General features: G+C 39.1%; 1 protein-coding gene across 3 annotated transcripts in view; it reads left to right on the top strand.

Annotated features, from left to right (window-relative positions):
* The first annotated feature begins 3,506 nt into the window (after positions 1-3,506).
* The window catches only part of LOC107683818 (histone-lysine N-methyltransferase 2A-like), a 33,820-nt gene continuing 24,300 nt past the window's right edge, over positions 3,507-13,026 (top strand). For 2 of the 3 annotated variants that reach the window (XM_016479858.1, XM_016479857.1), the window contains exon 1: positions 3,507-3,887. In XM_016479858.1, the coding sequence (XP_016335344.1) occupies positions 3,642-3,887 (246 nt within the window). In that variant the 5' untranslated portion in view covers positions 3,507-3,641. Of the gene's footprint in view, positions 3,888-8,496; positions 8,523-13,026 lie in introns of those variants that run through there. The other variant, XM_016479860.1, reaches the window with a different exon arrangement.

The raw sequence follows: 13,026 nt of genomic DNA, 5'->3' as shown, positions 1-13,026 counted from the left end.
ATTAGAATTAAAACTTGATAACCATGTATGAATGCATATTAGTCATTTTAACTGAACTTAGGACTGGTGCTGGTGCTTTTTTTGGTCATTCAGTGTTTCTGTAAACGAAAACTAACAAAAAATACTGATAGGATAATAATGATACGAATTCTACCAATAAGAACAATATAAAACGCACTAAGGATTAATGAGCTGCTGGATTCATGAATATTAATAAGGTTGTGTGCGTTCGCTCGAACTGATTTCCTGAAATCAAAACAGGGACGATAATAAGTGAGCGCCAGCCAATGAGGTTGCCGTTTGCGCATTAGTCCCGGCCACTACCGGAGAAAGCGGCATTTCTTAAAAGCTGAAGAACTCCGAACTCTGAAGCGCTCAGTCAGAGTGTTCGGCGAGTAAAAATATATCTGTGCTAAACTTATACTTAGCCACCAACTCTCACGCTGGCGAGTAAAATCTGAGAATTTTTTGTCAGTGGCTAATATTAGACATCATTTAGTCGCCCAGAGTGAAGATTTAGATCAAATAGAATTGGGATTGGGCCTTAGTCGCATATGCTAGTGATTTACTCGCAATGTAGAGGGTTGTTACCTGTTCAATTTATTTGCCCTACCTCTGACTCATATGCATGCAATATTTTATATGCACCGCTTATTTGTTAACTTTTTAATTAGAATATAAGCCGCGTACCTCATTTGATACTAAGGAGGAAGAGTTGTGGCCTCATTTGTATTGATAAAAATATCAACGCAAACCAATGTTGGCTGCAAAAGAAATTAAACTATCACAAAATATTTTGCTAACATCATCAGCATTATATACCACAGAGTTTCCATTTTTAAAGTTGTACCTATTGGTTTTAAAGGCATCTGTGTTCCATAACAGCAGTAACACGTCGGATTCTTCGTGGAATGGTCGGTAGCTTTACCATTTGTCAAAATGCTTTTGTTATTACAGACATTTTATGTTTGAAGCTCAAGAAGCATTTGCTGTAATATGCACTTTTATGAGACTCATTAAGAATATTGAGCTCTTGTTGAAATGTTAAGAAATACCCCTGCACACTTTACAAGAATCCATTGTGTCTTTTAACAGTGCAAAATGTCCTGAGTAATGACCTCTTTGACTTCTGAGTCAGCCTTGTGACCTCCTCTCATGCAGTGACATCATGTCTCTTGTTAACAGTTGCAAAACTGCATGCTCTGGGTGCATGGACCTTGCTACTGACATTTGTCTTAAAAGATGACATTGATATGATACTGTCCAATCACTGCTTTTGGTTGTGAGAGAGTTGCATTAGATTGACCTGTCAAGTGGTGTGGGGTATGTCTGCATTTTGATTTTCACTGAATTATTTCGGTGAGTGTTAGTTGGTTTTAAGTCTGAAATTCTTTATTCCCTCATATTTTCAAGACCTCAATCAATAAACTTGACCCCATGAATTCTCAAAGCAAACTGAATGCTTTAAAGCCTGTTGTGATATTTCTGTCTGTTAGATTGTGCATTTGCTCACTCATTTGTCTCTTTTAACACAATTGAATCAATGGAACTCGTTTTTGTTAAATAAAATTTGAGTGAATATCATTCATGGACAGTAGTCATATAATGTACATTCTAACATGTCTCTTGAATATAGAACAACCAGACTTTCTTCATTGGCCTTAGATGAATGATTCTGCTAACTAACTAAAATCGAACTGCTGCAAATAACAGCATGCTTTTTTGATGTTAATTTTATTTTTGTTGGCAACTTTTTTTAATTGTATATTAAATGTGCTGGATTTATTGCACAATATAGGATAAAACAAATCAATGTATTGTAATTAAAAGTTCTAAAATGAAAAGCAGTGATGTGTAAATGTTTTTAATCTTTTAAAATGTTTTTGTAAATATTAAGTCAAAAGCTTCCATGGATTTATTGTAATTTTGTGTTTGTTTAGAATTCACTATACATACATAGGCTATATGTGTGTTGAGAGATTCAAGCTTGGAAATTAGAAATTTAATAAGATTTCTTAAACATGCAGTCTAATTATTATTTTTTTGGTTAAAAATGATCTAAAATCAATTATTGAGCAAGTAAATAACCAATCGGTGTTCAAAACTATCTCCTTAACTTAGCCCGATAACGGTAAGCTTGTAATAATGTTTTCTAATTTCAGTGGTTCAGGTCAGTTTCCGTGGGAAAAACGGGTTTGCCGCCGTTCCTCTTTGCATCATTGCGTCACGTCTGAAAGAAGGACATAAAGAAGCAGTCCCGGCTAATGTCGGTGCCGATGGCCTCGTGGGGCGTTGCGCTTCGGGCGTCCCGAGTTCGAGTCCTGGCTCGCGGACTTTTCCCGATCCCACCCCCATCTCTCTCACCCACTTCGCTTCCTGTCGACCTACTGTCCTTTCTAAATTAAAAGGCATAAAATGCCAAAAATAAATCTGAAATAATTAAACTTATTAAACGGTGCATGATGGTAATGAAACACATGTAAGTGACTGAAATTAGATTATATTCCAGTTTTAAATGAGCATCTGATTACAGTAAGATTAGAATGAATTTATAAAAGAGTTTTATTTAAAAGAGAACGAATTCTAATGAACATAAATTGCTTTTGGAGGTTAAAAGAACAATTTTTAGATGAAATTCGAATAGTATGACAATTAGAGATTAGACTGTACAGAAATTAAGTTACAGATAACGCTAATGCACACTAAATAGTAATCATGCAATGTTGATGTTGTTAACATGAACAATTTGAAAACAAAGTATAACAAATAATTTGCAGGGTTTGACATAATCCGAGCTAACTTCGCGACTATTAGATTTAATTGCCACTGGTAGCGCAATTTATTGTAGATCTTTTTTTTTGGGGGGGGGTTCGGTTGATCAGAACAAAACTGGCAGACATGTTACTTATTTGTTGATATGACACTTTCTGGTGAAACTTCTTATTTTTGGGCATACTTCCAAGATGTAGCATCTGTAATTCTGAAGTACAGAATATCCACACTGGTGCGACTGACAACTAACATTAGTCAACTTTACCTAAAAATGCAACCTCGCTGTCTCTAGGTCACTGTAGAAACGTTGCTTAATTGCTTCAGCCAATGGTGTGAGCTCAGGGCGGGGCTACCTGTTTCCCTGACAAATAGTAGATGGGGGCATGTTCAAAGAAACCTGTGCGAAAACAGTCACTATTTTTGCAATTCCATTTATTGACAGTAGGGGTGGATAAATTACACACGCAATTTAATGCAATTTCTACAAATTAAAAATACAGAGGAAAAACGGATAAATATAAAAAAATAAAATTAGCAAATGTTAAAAACTTAACTATTTAATATAATTAAGTTCTCATAGACTTAAATATGAAGAATATATGAAAAGTTTTACATTTCGCTAAGCAGTCTTCCTGTGTCTGATGTACAGTTTTTTCCCCCCTCCCTTGAGTATCGCCGACGAACCTGCGTAAAAACATCACTGAGCCTGCTCTGCGCTGGGATCTTGTCGGGGTCTTCGGTACCTCCACCCCGAAACATGGATAATCCATTCTGACCGCTAGACCAGAGCGGCCGTGTGCGGAGATCGCTCGTTCGGGGCTACGCCCACACTGAGCTCCTGATCCTAGGGCAGGCAGGCAGAGTGTAAAATGGCGCACAGCTGTCGGTGGCGGTTCCCTGCTCGGCCCGGAGGGAGCAGCAGCTCGGGCACCGGGAGGAAAGCGGGCCGAATTCGAGTCAATGCTTCCCTCCGAAACAGCGCGGGCACTAATCCGAACGCGAACGGGCTCGGGCCCGGTTTCGACGATGCGTTGCAAGTGTCCGCTGCCATCGGCAGCAACCTGCAGAAATTTCGGGATGTTTTGGGGGAGTCGAGCGGCTCCAGCAGCGGGGAGGTAAGCGGGACCCTAGCTAAAGCGTTAGCCTCATTCATGATCAATGCAGGAATTAGAAATAACTCCGCGGCTGTGTAGCAGCTCTAAGTTGCTCAGTGAGGAGAGTGAGTGAGTGAGTGTTCTAGTTATTTTGCTGCGCAGCAGACACATGCCTCAATCCATGTGCTGTTTTTCTCACTATGGGACTACTGACAGGCTAAACTGCTAGCTAGCTCACATCAAAACATGTACCTATTCCTAACTAACGGCTGATGTTGCTGTGCTTCTGCGGTCTGATGTCTATGTTGAGGCGTTCTAGCATCATATTTCGGGACCCCGAGGAGTTTAGTGCCATTTTTTGACAGGATGGAGATGTGAAGCTAGATAACTGATGGCTGCTTTGGGTTGAACTTGCTTCAATTTGATTCGGAGTCTCGTGCGTTTCATGTGACACCGCTGTTTGACTTTAAACACTATGAAAGCACTTTTTCAGCTAAAAAGCGCAGAAAATGCCCTGCTTAATGCACAGCTTGTCAAAAATGAGGTCCAAAAGAGTTCAAAGATAGATAAAGGATGAAGTTGAAAGATATCTAGCACCTTTCAGTTGTTCTAATTATTTTAAATTGCATTTTTCACCCATAAGAGATTAAATGATACCTTTTGTTAACTCGCTGTGTTTCTTTCACCTAAAGACAACTTGGTTCAAAAGCCTGGTGGTGTATAATGGAACTTTACACTCTCGTAGAGAAATAAACAGTTTAGAGTGTTTCAGTAAGCATAAACGAGCAGATTTTAGCAGGACTGAACACCTGGTGCCACGCAGAGTGCATCTATCCCAGCTGTAGTCTGTTTGGATTCATTTTAAAGTATTGACCTAACATTATATGAAAGCGTAGATTGAGTTTAGAAGATGTAATGCTCTGCTCCTAAAACTATTGTGGCCGTGCATGTGTGCGCTTCTGATATTATTTTGCCCAGTTATACACTGCCCTCTAGCTTGGGTTGAGAAATTGATGATACTAGTAGCATAAACAATGTTGCTATTAAAATACGCAGCCTGGTGTGTACCTGTTTTGTTGCGGAGAATGGGGCGTATATTTACAAATTGCTCGTTCTGTTGCAAAAGTTTGCAGTGTGTAATTGTAAACCTCTCGTGTTTGATCTCCTTCTCCCTCGAGAGGAGGCTGGCTAACGTGTTAGCCTGTTAGCACCCGCTGATGCACGGGAAAATGGGAGGTGGACATGTTTTTTTCCCTCTCAGATATTGCGTAGTAGCAGTATGTATGCGAAAAAAATGTCATATTTCTATCAGGAATCAAGTGATTCCTGTGCAAAACCTCGCTGAGGCTACAGGGACCATATGTTTAGTCAAAAACGCCAATTGCAGTGTTTTGAGCGGTGCAAAAGGCGGCTGCAATAAAAAGGCAGCGTTTGACGGAGGTTGTTATGTGTGGGGGTGTGTACTGTGACAAACTACCATCTTCCTTTCTCAGTAGTAGAGCGCTGCGCATCGGAAACGCGGGGAGATCGAAATGAGAGCGGGCGCGAACCAGAAACATGCAAATAGCGTGCTTGATTTTGTGTTTCGCCAACGGGTAATTTAGCGTTTGAAAACGTGGCGCAGATTTAAGAGCGTGGAGATGTGATTTTAGACATGATGTCTTGAGGTGTTTTATATTTGTCTATTTATATATGTACGTATATACAGTATACTAATTTTATTCACTCCTCTGTCTTATAAGGTTACTATAAGAAATCTTATTCTTATTGCTTTAGTTTGTTTTGTTTACATATGTCATGGTAAATCACTCCAATGTTATTGTACAACCGTTTGTTGTTTTTAAGGCAAATTTACTTTAAATGTTTCCGTAGGAGTCAAAATTAAGTCAAAATATGTTCATTTGAAATAAATCTGGTTCTTGTCATGTTATTGAAAACAATTGTTTCTGTAGGCTTTAATCAAGTTGTAGTAATTTGCTCCACCTCTAAAACAACTTTCCTTTTCTTGTGATGTCACTTAGGCCATGTTGGCTATTGGATAATGTTAATTATGCTAACTATTTAGGCAACCTTGTTCTGCCGTACTTTTTTTTGTCATTGAATATCCTTCATTCATAAATATGCCCCAGCATAGAAGTAAAAGGGTTTGCAAATTACAATGCATGTTGACTTTAAGAAATTATTTTAAAAACATCAACCAAAGCTTGCATTATTGTGTGCATTTTTTAGCAGTTAGGTGTGCTTTAATGTACCCTTGGAGCCTTTTTGAATGGTGCTCAATTAAAACACGAATACATTTGTGAAACATATAAGTAGTGTATAAGCTAGACAGACGGCTAAAATCCCAGCGGAGCTTGCTGCTCATGTGAGTTGCGGACACAGCATTGTAGTTTCATTCAGAGGGGATGTCGTGCCTGGGTAGGATTGTTCTGGTTCATCGTAGCCCGCTGAGCTCACAGTGCAGCCTAAGGCCAGTAGCATGCTCAGTAAACAGAAGCATGCCACCCCTCCTTCCCATCAGACCCAAATCCAACAGCACGGGCCCACAGGGCCCCAATAGTTTTTCACTTCTGATGGCTGCCTTTTAGACTACTTCATTAATGGTTGTGGCTAGACGGAATACAGCAAAAACTGGAAGCTAACAATAAATTGAATTTTCTACCTAGTAGATTGTGTTTTATTAACGTCTACACATACCCCAACCCTAAACCTACCCCTTACAAGAATGCAAAAATAGTAATTATTGTTGTACAGTGTGAGAAAAATAATGCTATATTGATGTGCGCATGCCCAGTAGTTTTTGCTGTATGCCTTCTAGCCTTAACCTTCATTAACCCATTTGGATGGCTTAAAATGTTTACATAGAGTTAATACATCTGCGTGATTGATTTCTTGCGGCTCCAGAAAGCGAAGCTTTTGATGTTCAGAATCACTTTCGAGATATTTTTGTTTAAAGCTAAAGTGCAAATACGAGTCTGTGGCTGCTTGCTAGACAACTGTTACTTTTAGGAGGTGTCCTGTTTAAGTCTCCATTCATCGGTTTCTTTGTGCGGGACGCCATTTGGCTTGCCTTTTAATGTCCAGAGTAAAGCCCCGCTTAGAGAAGCAGAATGAGGATCAATATCAAGGCCTCATACAAAAGTGCAGTTGAATGGATACAGCAAATGAATGCTTTGCTCCGCTGCTTTCTAATGAATGGCGTGGCCTATACGGAGGGAAGAAGTCCAGCAGGTGTTTGGCCTATTTATTTGAAGAAGGCCCTGTCCCCTAGACAGCGTGTGGATCATAGCAGGAAGCTTTGTGTCTGCTTTTATTCCAGCCTTTACGAAGTGCAGGCAGCTGAAAGAGCACAGACGTGGATATCAAAGGGTGAAGAGCAAGCCCTCCTCCCCCTGGGACAGCGCTGGGAGGGAATTAGACACAGGACGTCCCATCCATGGCTTTATTCCACTTTTGTAGGCGGGCAGAGGGGGTTTCTTCTCCCGCTTTTTGATCCGAGGGTGGGCAGCAGCAGCCATTGAGCGCATGGAGCAATTCTCTCTGAATTTACGTCCCTCATTTCACCTCACAGGAGGCGCATCTTTGTTTTTATCTTAAAGCCACGGCTCCTCTTTAGCGTGGGTGTGAGGTGTTGGAACATGTTGTTTCAGAAACTCTCAGTTTTGGGTGCTTTGAATGTGGGTGCATGAGCAACATCAGAGCATTAGATCTGCATCTTACGAAGGGAAATTTCTCCTGATGCCTTTTGTGTTATAAAAGTGTTTCGAGAGACTCAAATAATCAAACTACCGGGGTTCCCCATCAGTTTCGTGTTGTTTACTCTGGGGGTTTCAAACATGCTAAAAGATTTCTCATGTGTGACCACGCAAAGTGTTCTTTTTCCGGTCAGATGACCAGACAGGTTTCTTTTGTTGATAGGTTTGTCCATTTTGGCTGTAAGCTGAGAGTGCCATCAGTCTGACCCCATTTTTAATGTTTTATGCATTGCGTTTTGTATCTGTATCTTTTATACAGGCATTTTTGAGGGAATCTGATGCCTCAGCAGTTGCCAAAACTTCACATTGTTTAGAAAATGGTGATTCAGTGAATTTCTGAAAGGCAGCACTATCACATATCCCCGGGCTTAGAGATGATAATCAGTTACATGTCTTGATGTGGATATGTTGGCTTACTGTGATTATAGGGGTGTGAGTGTGTGTGTTTGGTATAGTTGGCCACACACACAGTAGTGCAATTATGTCCCGCTCTGGGGAGGGAGAGTTGCCAGGTTGCAGTGTGCTTGCCAGTTTATGCCCAGTTCTTAAGCGAACTGTAGATGCCATGTTGAGCAACTTTCCTGGGTTTATGACCATCTGCTCAGAACAGGATGTAATGAGTTTATGTAAACAAATAGTCTTGTTTGCTTACCTTTTATTTACAGGAACTGAGAGGTGGCACAAACAAGTACTTTATCTGCTCTTTTTGGAAAGGAGGATGTTGATTTGTAATCCTGTCCTGTCCCTATTGGGAGTGTTCACATGTTTGGGGTTTGATGATCAGCCTTTTCACCAATCAATCATCCGTTCTTAAAACTCATTGCACAGTGGCCCTATAAATATTTAAAATGTCAAACCAAGCAGCATCTGCAAATATATGGTTGTAGAACTTTTCTCAAAAGTAAGTATTTACTTTTAACTTTTACAACTGGTCTTTTAGTTCAGAGGATTTTAGTGACTTTTATTTTGAAAAACATTTATTATTTAATTCCAAATAGCAATTCTATATTTATTATTTGTATTATATTATTATTATTTTACTTTTTTTTAAGTTTTTTTTTTCTTAAAGTGCTGTTTCCATAAACAAATAAATATGCTGTTCAAAATCAGGGGGGGAAAGTTAGCACGATTCTAAGGGCCCACACACTTTTGGGGCCCCCAGAGATATGATTTATTAGTAGTAACAGTAGTAGTAATGTAATATAAATTATAAATGTATCTACCAAAGAGTTACAAATAAAACAAAATTACGGCTTATTTCTGCATTTCCGGCAAAATTATCTCCCCCATTCACTACATGGTTTCGTCCCGTCCTACGTAGCCTAGAGTCACTGAGTGAGATCAGCTGGTAAACTGTCTTCGAGTTCGAGGGGGGGCAAACCAAGCCGGACGATTTGGTCAGTCGTACTTTTAAACACATTTTAGTTTTGCTATAGAAAATCTACAAATTCACACTCTGATTACATAGAGCAGCAGCAGGAAGCGCGTGAGGTTGTCATGGCAACCAGATACACTGCACGCGAATTAGGCTGCTTCTATTTTGCCACACTAAACTTAGCAATAAACACGTTGAAAATAATACACAATAAACATGTCTGTCAAAACGATCTCAAAGGAGGCTTTTATTAAGCAAATCGAGGAGTGAATTACTCATCCACTGTTTAAAAAAAAACGGACGATTTGGTCAGTCGCACTTTTAAACACATTTTAGTTTTGCTATAGAAAATCTACAAATTCACACTCTGATTACATAGAGCAGCAGCAGGAAGCGCGTGAGGTTGTCATGGCAACCAGATACACTGCACGCGAATTAGGCTGCTTCTATTTTGCCACACTAAACTTAGCAATAAACACGTTGAAAATAATACACAATAAACATGTCTGTCAAAACGATCTCAAAGGAGGCTTTTATTAAGCAAATCGAGGAGTGAATTACTCATCCACTGTTTAAAAAAAAAATATACTTTAGCTGGGTTTCCACAGACAGGGTCACAATTATCTACAGTGTATGAAGCTAAAGGTTTTTGGGTTAAGGTTAATAATGTAGAACATTTTTAACATTGTATGCTGTATGTACATACGTAGCTAGCAAACAAGGAATACAGCTGTTAAGCTAATAGTCACATTTAGCTGAGCAAGATCATGATTGAGAAATGTTGGATATACTGCTGGAAATGCTGGTGTTATGGTGTATCCTATTTATTATTTTAGGATTTTTTTCGTTTATGCCATTGAAGCATTTCTATTAATATAACTGATTAAGTAGTCAAACTCATTCCATATCAGCAGAATAGTGTGGTACAGAAAGTCTATGTCCATAGAAAAGGTTCTAATGAATTATGTTACTGATACCTAATGGTCAAAAGCAATAGCAAAAGTAATAGGTCAATATTATTAAATAATATAATACTATTAAATTGCAGACTAAAGATTTTGAATAGCTGGCTTGCATACTATATTGCCAAAAGTATTGGGACACCCCCTTCTAATGAACAGGTTTGACTACTTTAGTAATTTCCATGAGTACAAATCTTAATGTTTAAGCATATAATGATATTCTAGGGAATCGTGTGCTTCTAATTTTTTACCAACAGTTTGGACAGTACCCTTTTCTATTCTAACACGACAATGCCTCTGTGTATAAGGCAAGGTTAAAAGATATATTGATTCAGTCAGTGTGGAAGAACATGACTGGTCTGCAGAAAGCCAAGTCCTAATCACAGCTGAACACCTCTGGTGTGACTTTAAATGCAGACCTTGAGCCAAAAACCCATCACCAAACACCAATGACTTGTACATATGCGTACAATAATTTTAGACACTTCCAAAACTGGAAATACAACTTTTAAATACATGAATTATGTTTCCATCTTTGTTGCCACAGTTTTGGAAGTGCCTTTTTATGTTCTAAACAAGGGGGTGTCCCAATAATTTTGTCCATATGTATGTACAAGTCATTGGTGTTTGGTGATGAGTTTTTGGCTCAAGGTCTGCATTTAAAGTCACACCAGAGGTGTTCAGCTGAGATTAGGACTTGGCTTTCTGCAGACCAGTCAAGTTCTTCCACACTGACTGAATCAATCTTTTTTTTTTTTTTAAACCTTGCCTTATACACAGAGGCATTGTTGTGTTGGAATAGAAAAGCGGCCTGTTCAAACTATTGGTATAAAATTAGAAGCACACAATTCCCTAGAATAGCATTCTTAAACATTATGATATGTACTCGTGGAAATTACTAAAGTAGTCAAACCTGTTCATTAGAAGGGGAGTGGGGAGTGGGGGGTCCCAATATTTTGGGCAATATAGTGTAAGTTTGGTGCAGTAGGGGGCCCGACCTCATATTCTTTCATAGGGCCCAAAATTGCTAGCGGTGCCCCTATTCAAAATTAAGTTATTCATTCTTTAAAGCCTTTTTAGAAGTGTATCATTTTTCGATTAATGTTGTTTGTCATTCATAATAATAATAAAATTATTATAAGTATAACTAGAAATTGTATATTTTGCATTTATTTATTTAATGTGGCTTAAATGTCCTATTTTTTTTTAGATTTGTTTGCTATTGTTTGGAATTTAATGATATGGGAACAAAAGTAAATTAGAGAATTAAAAACAAGTGTTTTTATGTCACCTGCTAAAGCCTTAAAACCTTTTTAGTAGAAGTATATAATTTTTGAATGTTGTTGTCATTTATATTAAGCTATTTATTTATTTATTTTGTGTGACTTAAGTGTCCAAATACTTTTTATTTTTAATTTTTTCCCCCAATTGGGAATAAAGATGTGGGAACAAAAATAATGTAAGTATAGAGTAACAAACAAGTGTTTTTATATCACCCCCTCGGCCGCCGCTATCTCTCCTCCCCCATCCTGCACTGACAGTAGGTGCTCAGGCGCCTTGGCCGAGCCGAGTGTCACTTTCTCGAGCCCAGTATCGCCGCTCCCCCCTCCGTCTCAGCTGTGGGTGTTGATTGAGCAGCTCCGCCAGAGCGGATAGTCAGGCTACTTGTAGTGCGTGGGTGTGCTGTTTAGATTAGCTTTTCATGTTTTAACTAATCTTTTTTTGTGTGTGTTATGTTTTGATGAATTGTGTGTGTATTGTGTTATGTCTCTCTGTATGTCCTCCAGGAGATTGATATTCTTCTGACAGGCTGTTGTTGTGAATATGAATTCATTCTTAAATTACTTGCCTGGTTAAAGGTTAATAATGATAATTGTTGTCCACCGAGCCTTTTCATCACGCTGCATCTTCGCTCCATGCCTTTATGGTCAGAATGATGCTCTGTTCCCTGTTTCTCCCTCCCTGCATCCTTCCATCCCTCCTCCCTTTCCTCTTGTCTTGGGATTTTGTTTACATCTTGCAGTGTGCCTCACGCACAAGGTGGAGGAGGGTGTGTGTGTCAGTGTGTGTGCGCGTGCGTGCTTTGTTTTGGGTGCCTGAGGCAGAGTCGTGCTGTCATTGAGAGCTACTCATTGTGTCACACTGACTTTGAGCTCCACTGCTCGCAGCTCTCTAGTACTCTATCACCTTCGGCACAACAGTAGAGCTGCAATGAAGTCCGTAGCTACGAGAGCCTGCATTCAAAAGAGCTGGAGGACAAAAATTAGACTAACGAATTCACTGTGCACTGTTAACATTATTATCTCTGGTGATTTATGTGTATTATTTCACCCTTATCTGAATTAGCTCCCCATCACTGGTCTTTTGCCCATCATTGATTGAATATGAAAAAAATACTCAATCAAGATGATTTGTTAACACTGTTCATCTGATAACAGACTCTCATTTCCTTTTGTTCTGCTTCCCATAAGAAATTTGTCGCCATATGTTGAAATGAAAGCTGAATGGGGATTTGTTAGAGAGATTGGACTTGTATGTGTGCAGTCTCCGGCGGCATCTGTTCTACAAACTGGACCGAAGGGAATTTAGCTGCAGCCCCACATGCTGCTATAAATAAAGAATATGAAATGAAACGCCCCCTAAGGCTTGAAAATCAACACAATAGGCTGTTTAAGGAACTTGCAGACATTAATCATCTTTTGAGAGGTAGGGCTTAGTGCATAGTGAAATGTTGTCAGTACTTGTTCAATCTAATGAAGACCCATTTACACTCTGTAATAGTAGTAACATGTAGAAAACTTTAAGCAAAAGGTTGGGCACATTGGCATATATGTAGGCTATATTATGATGCAGTGTCACTTGCTCACTCATTTTCTGAAGATTGGTTTTCTAAAGACTCTTAGTTTAGTTTTCTGTAGTTTTCTCTTTCTGTTATGTGTGTAAATTCATCCCCTACGAGCCAACAATGCCATGGCCATGGCCATACACATGCATATAGATGTATATTGGCAGTCATATTTTATATAAGTGTTCTGCCATGAGCGTTGTATTTAAGGCACTGTGAAAAG

Source organism: Sinocyclocheilus anshuiensis, unplaced genomic scaffold, assembly GCF_001515605.1.
Source record: "Sinocyclocheilus anshuiensis isolate Anshui unplaced genomic scaffold, SAMN03320099.WGS_v1.1 scaffold2925, whole genome shotgun sequence".
Lineage (NCBI taxonomy): Eukaryota > Metazoa > Chordata > Actinopteri > Cypriniformes > Cyprinidae > Sinocyclocheilus > Sinocyclocheilus anshuiensis.
This window is presented reverse-complemented; position numbering and strand designations above follow the sequence as displayed.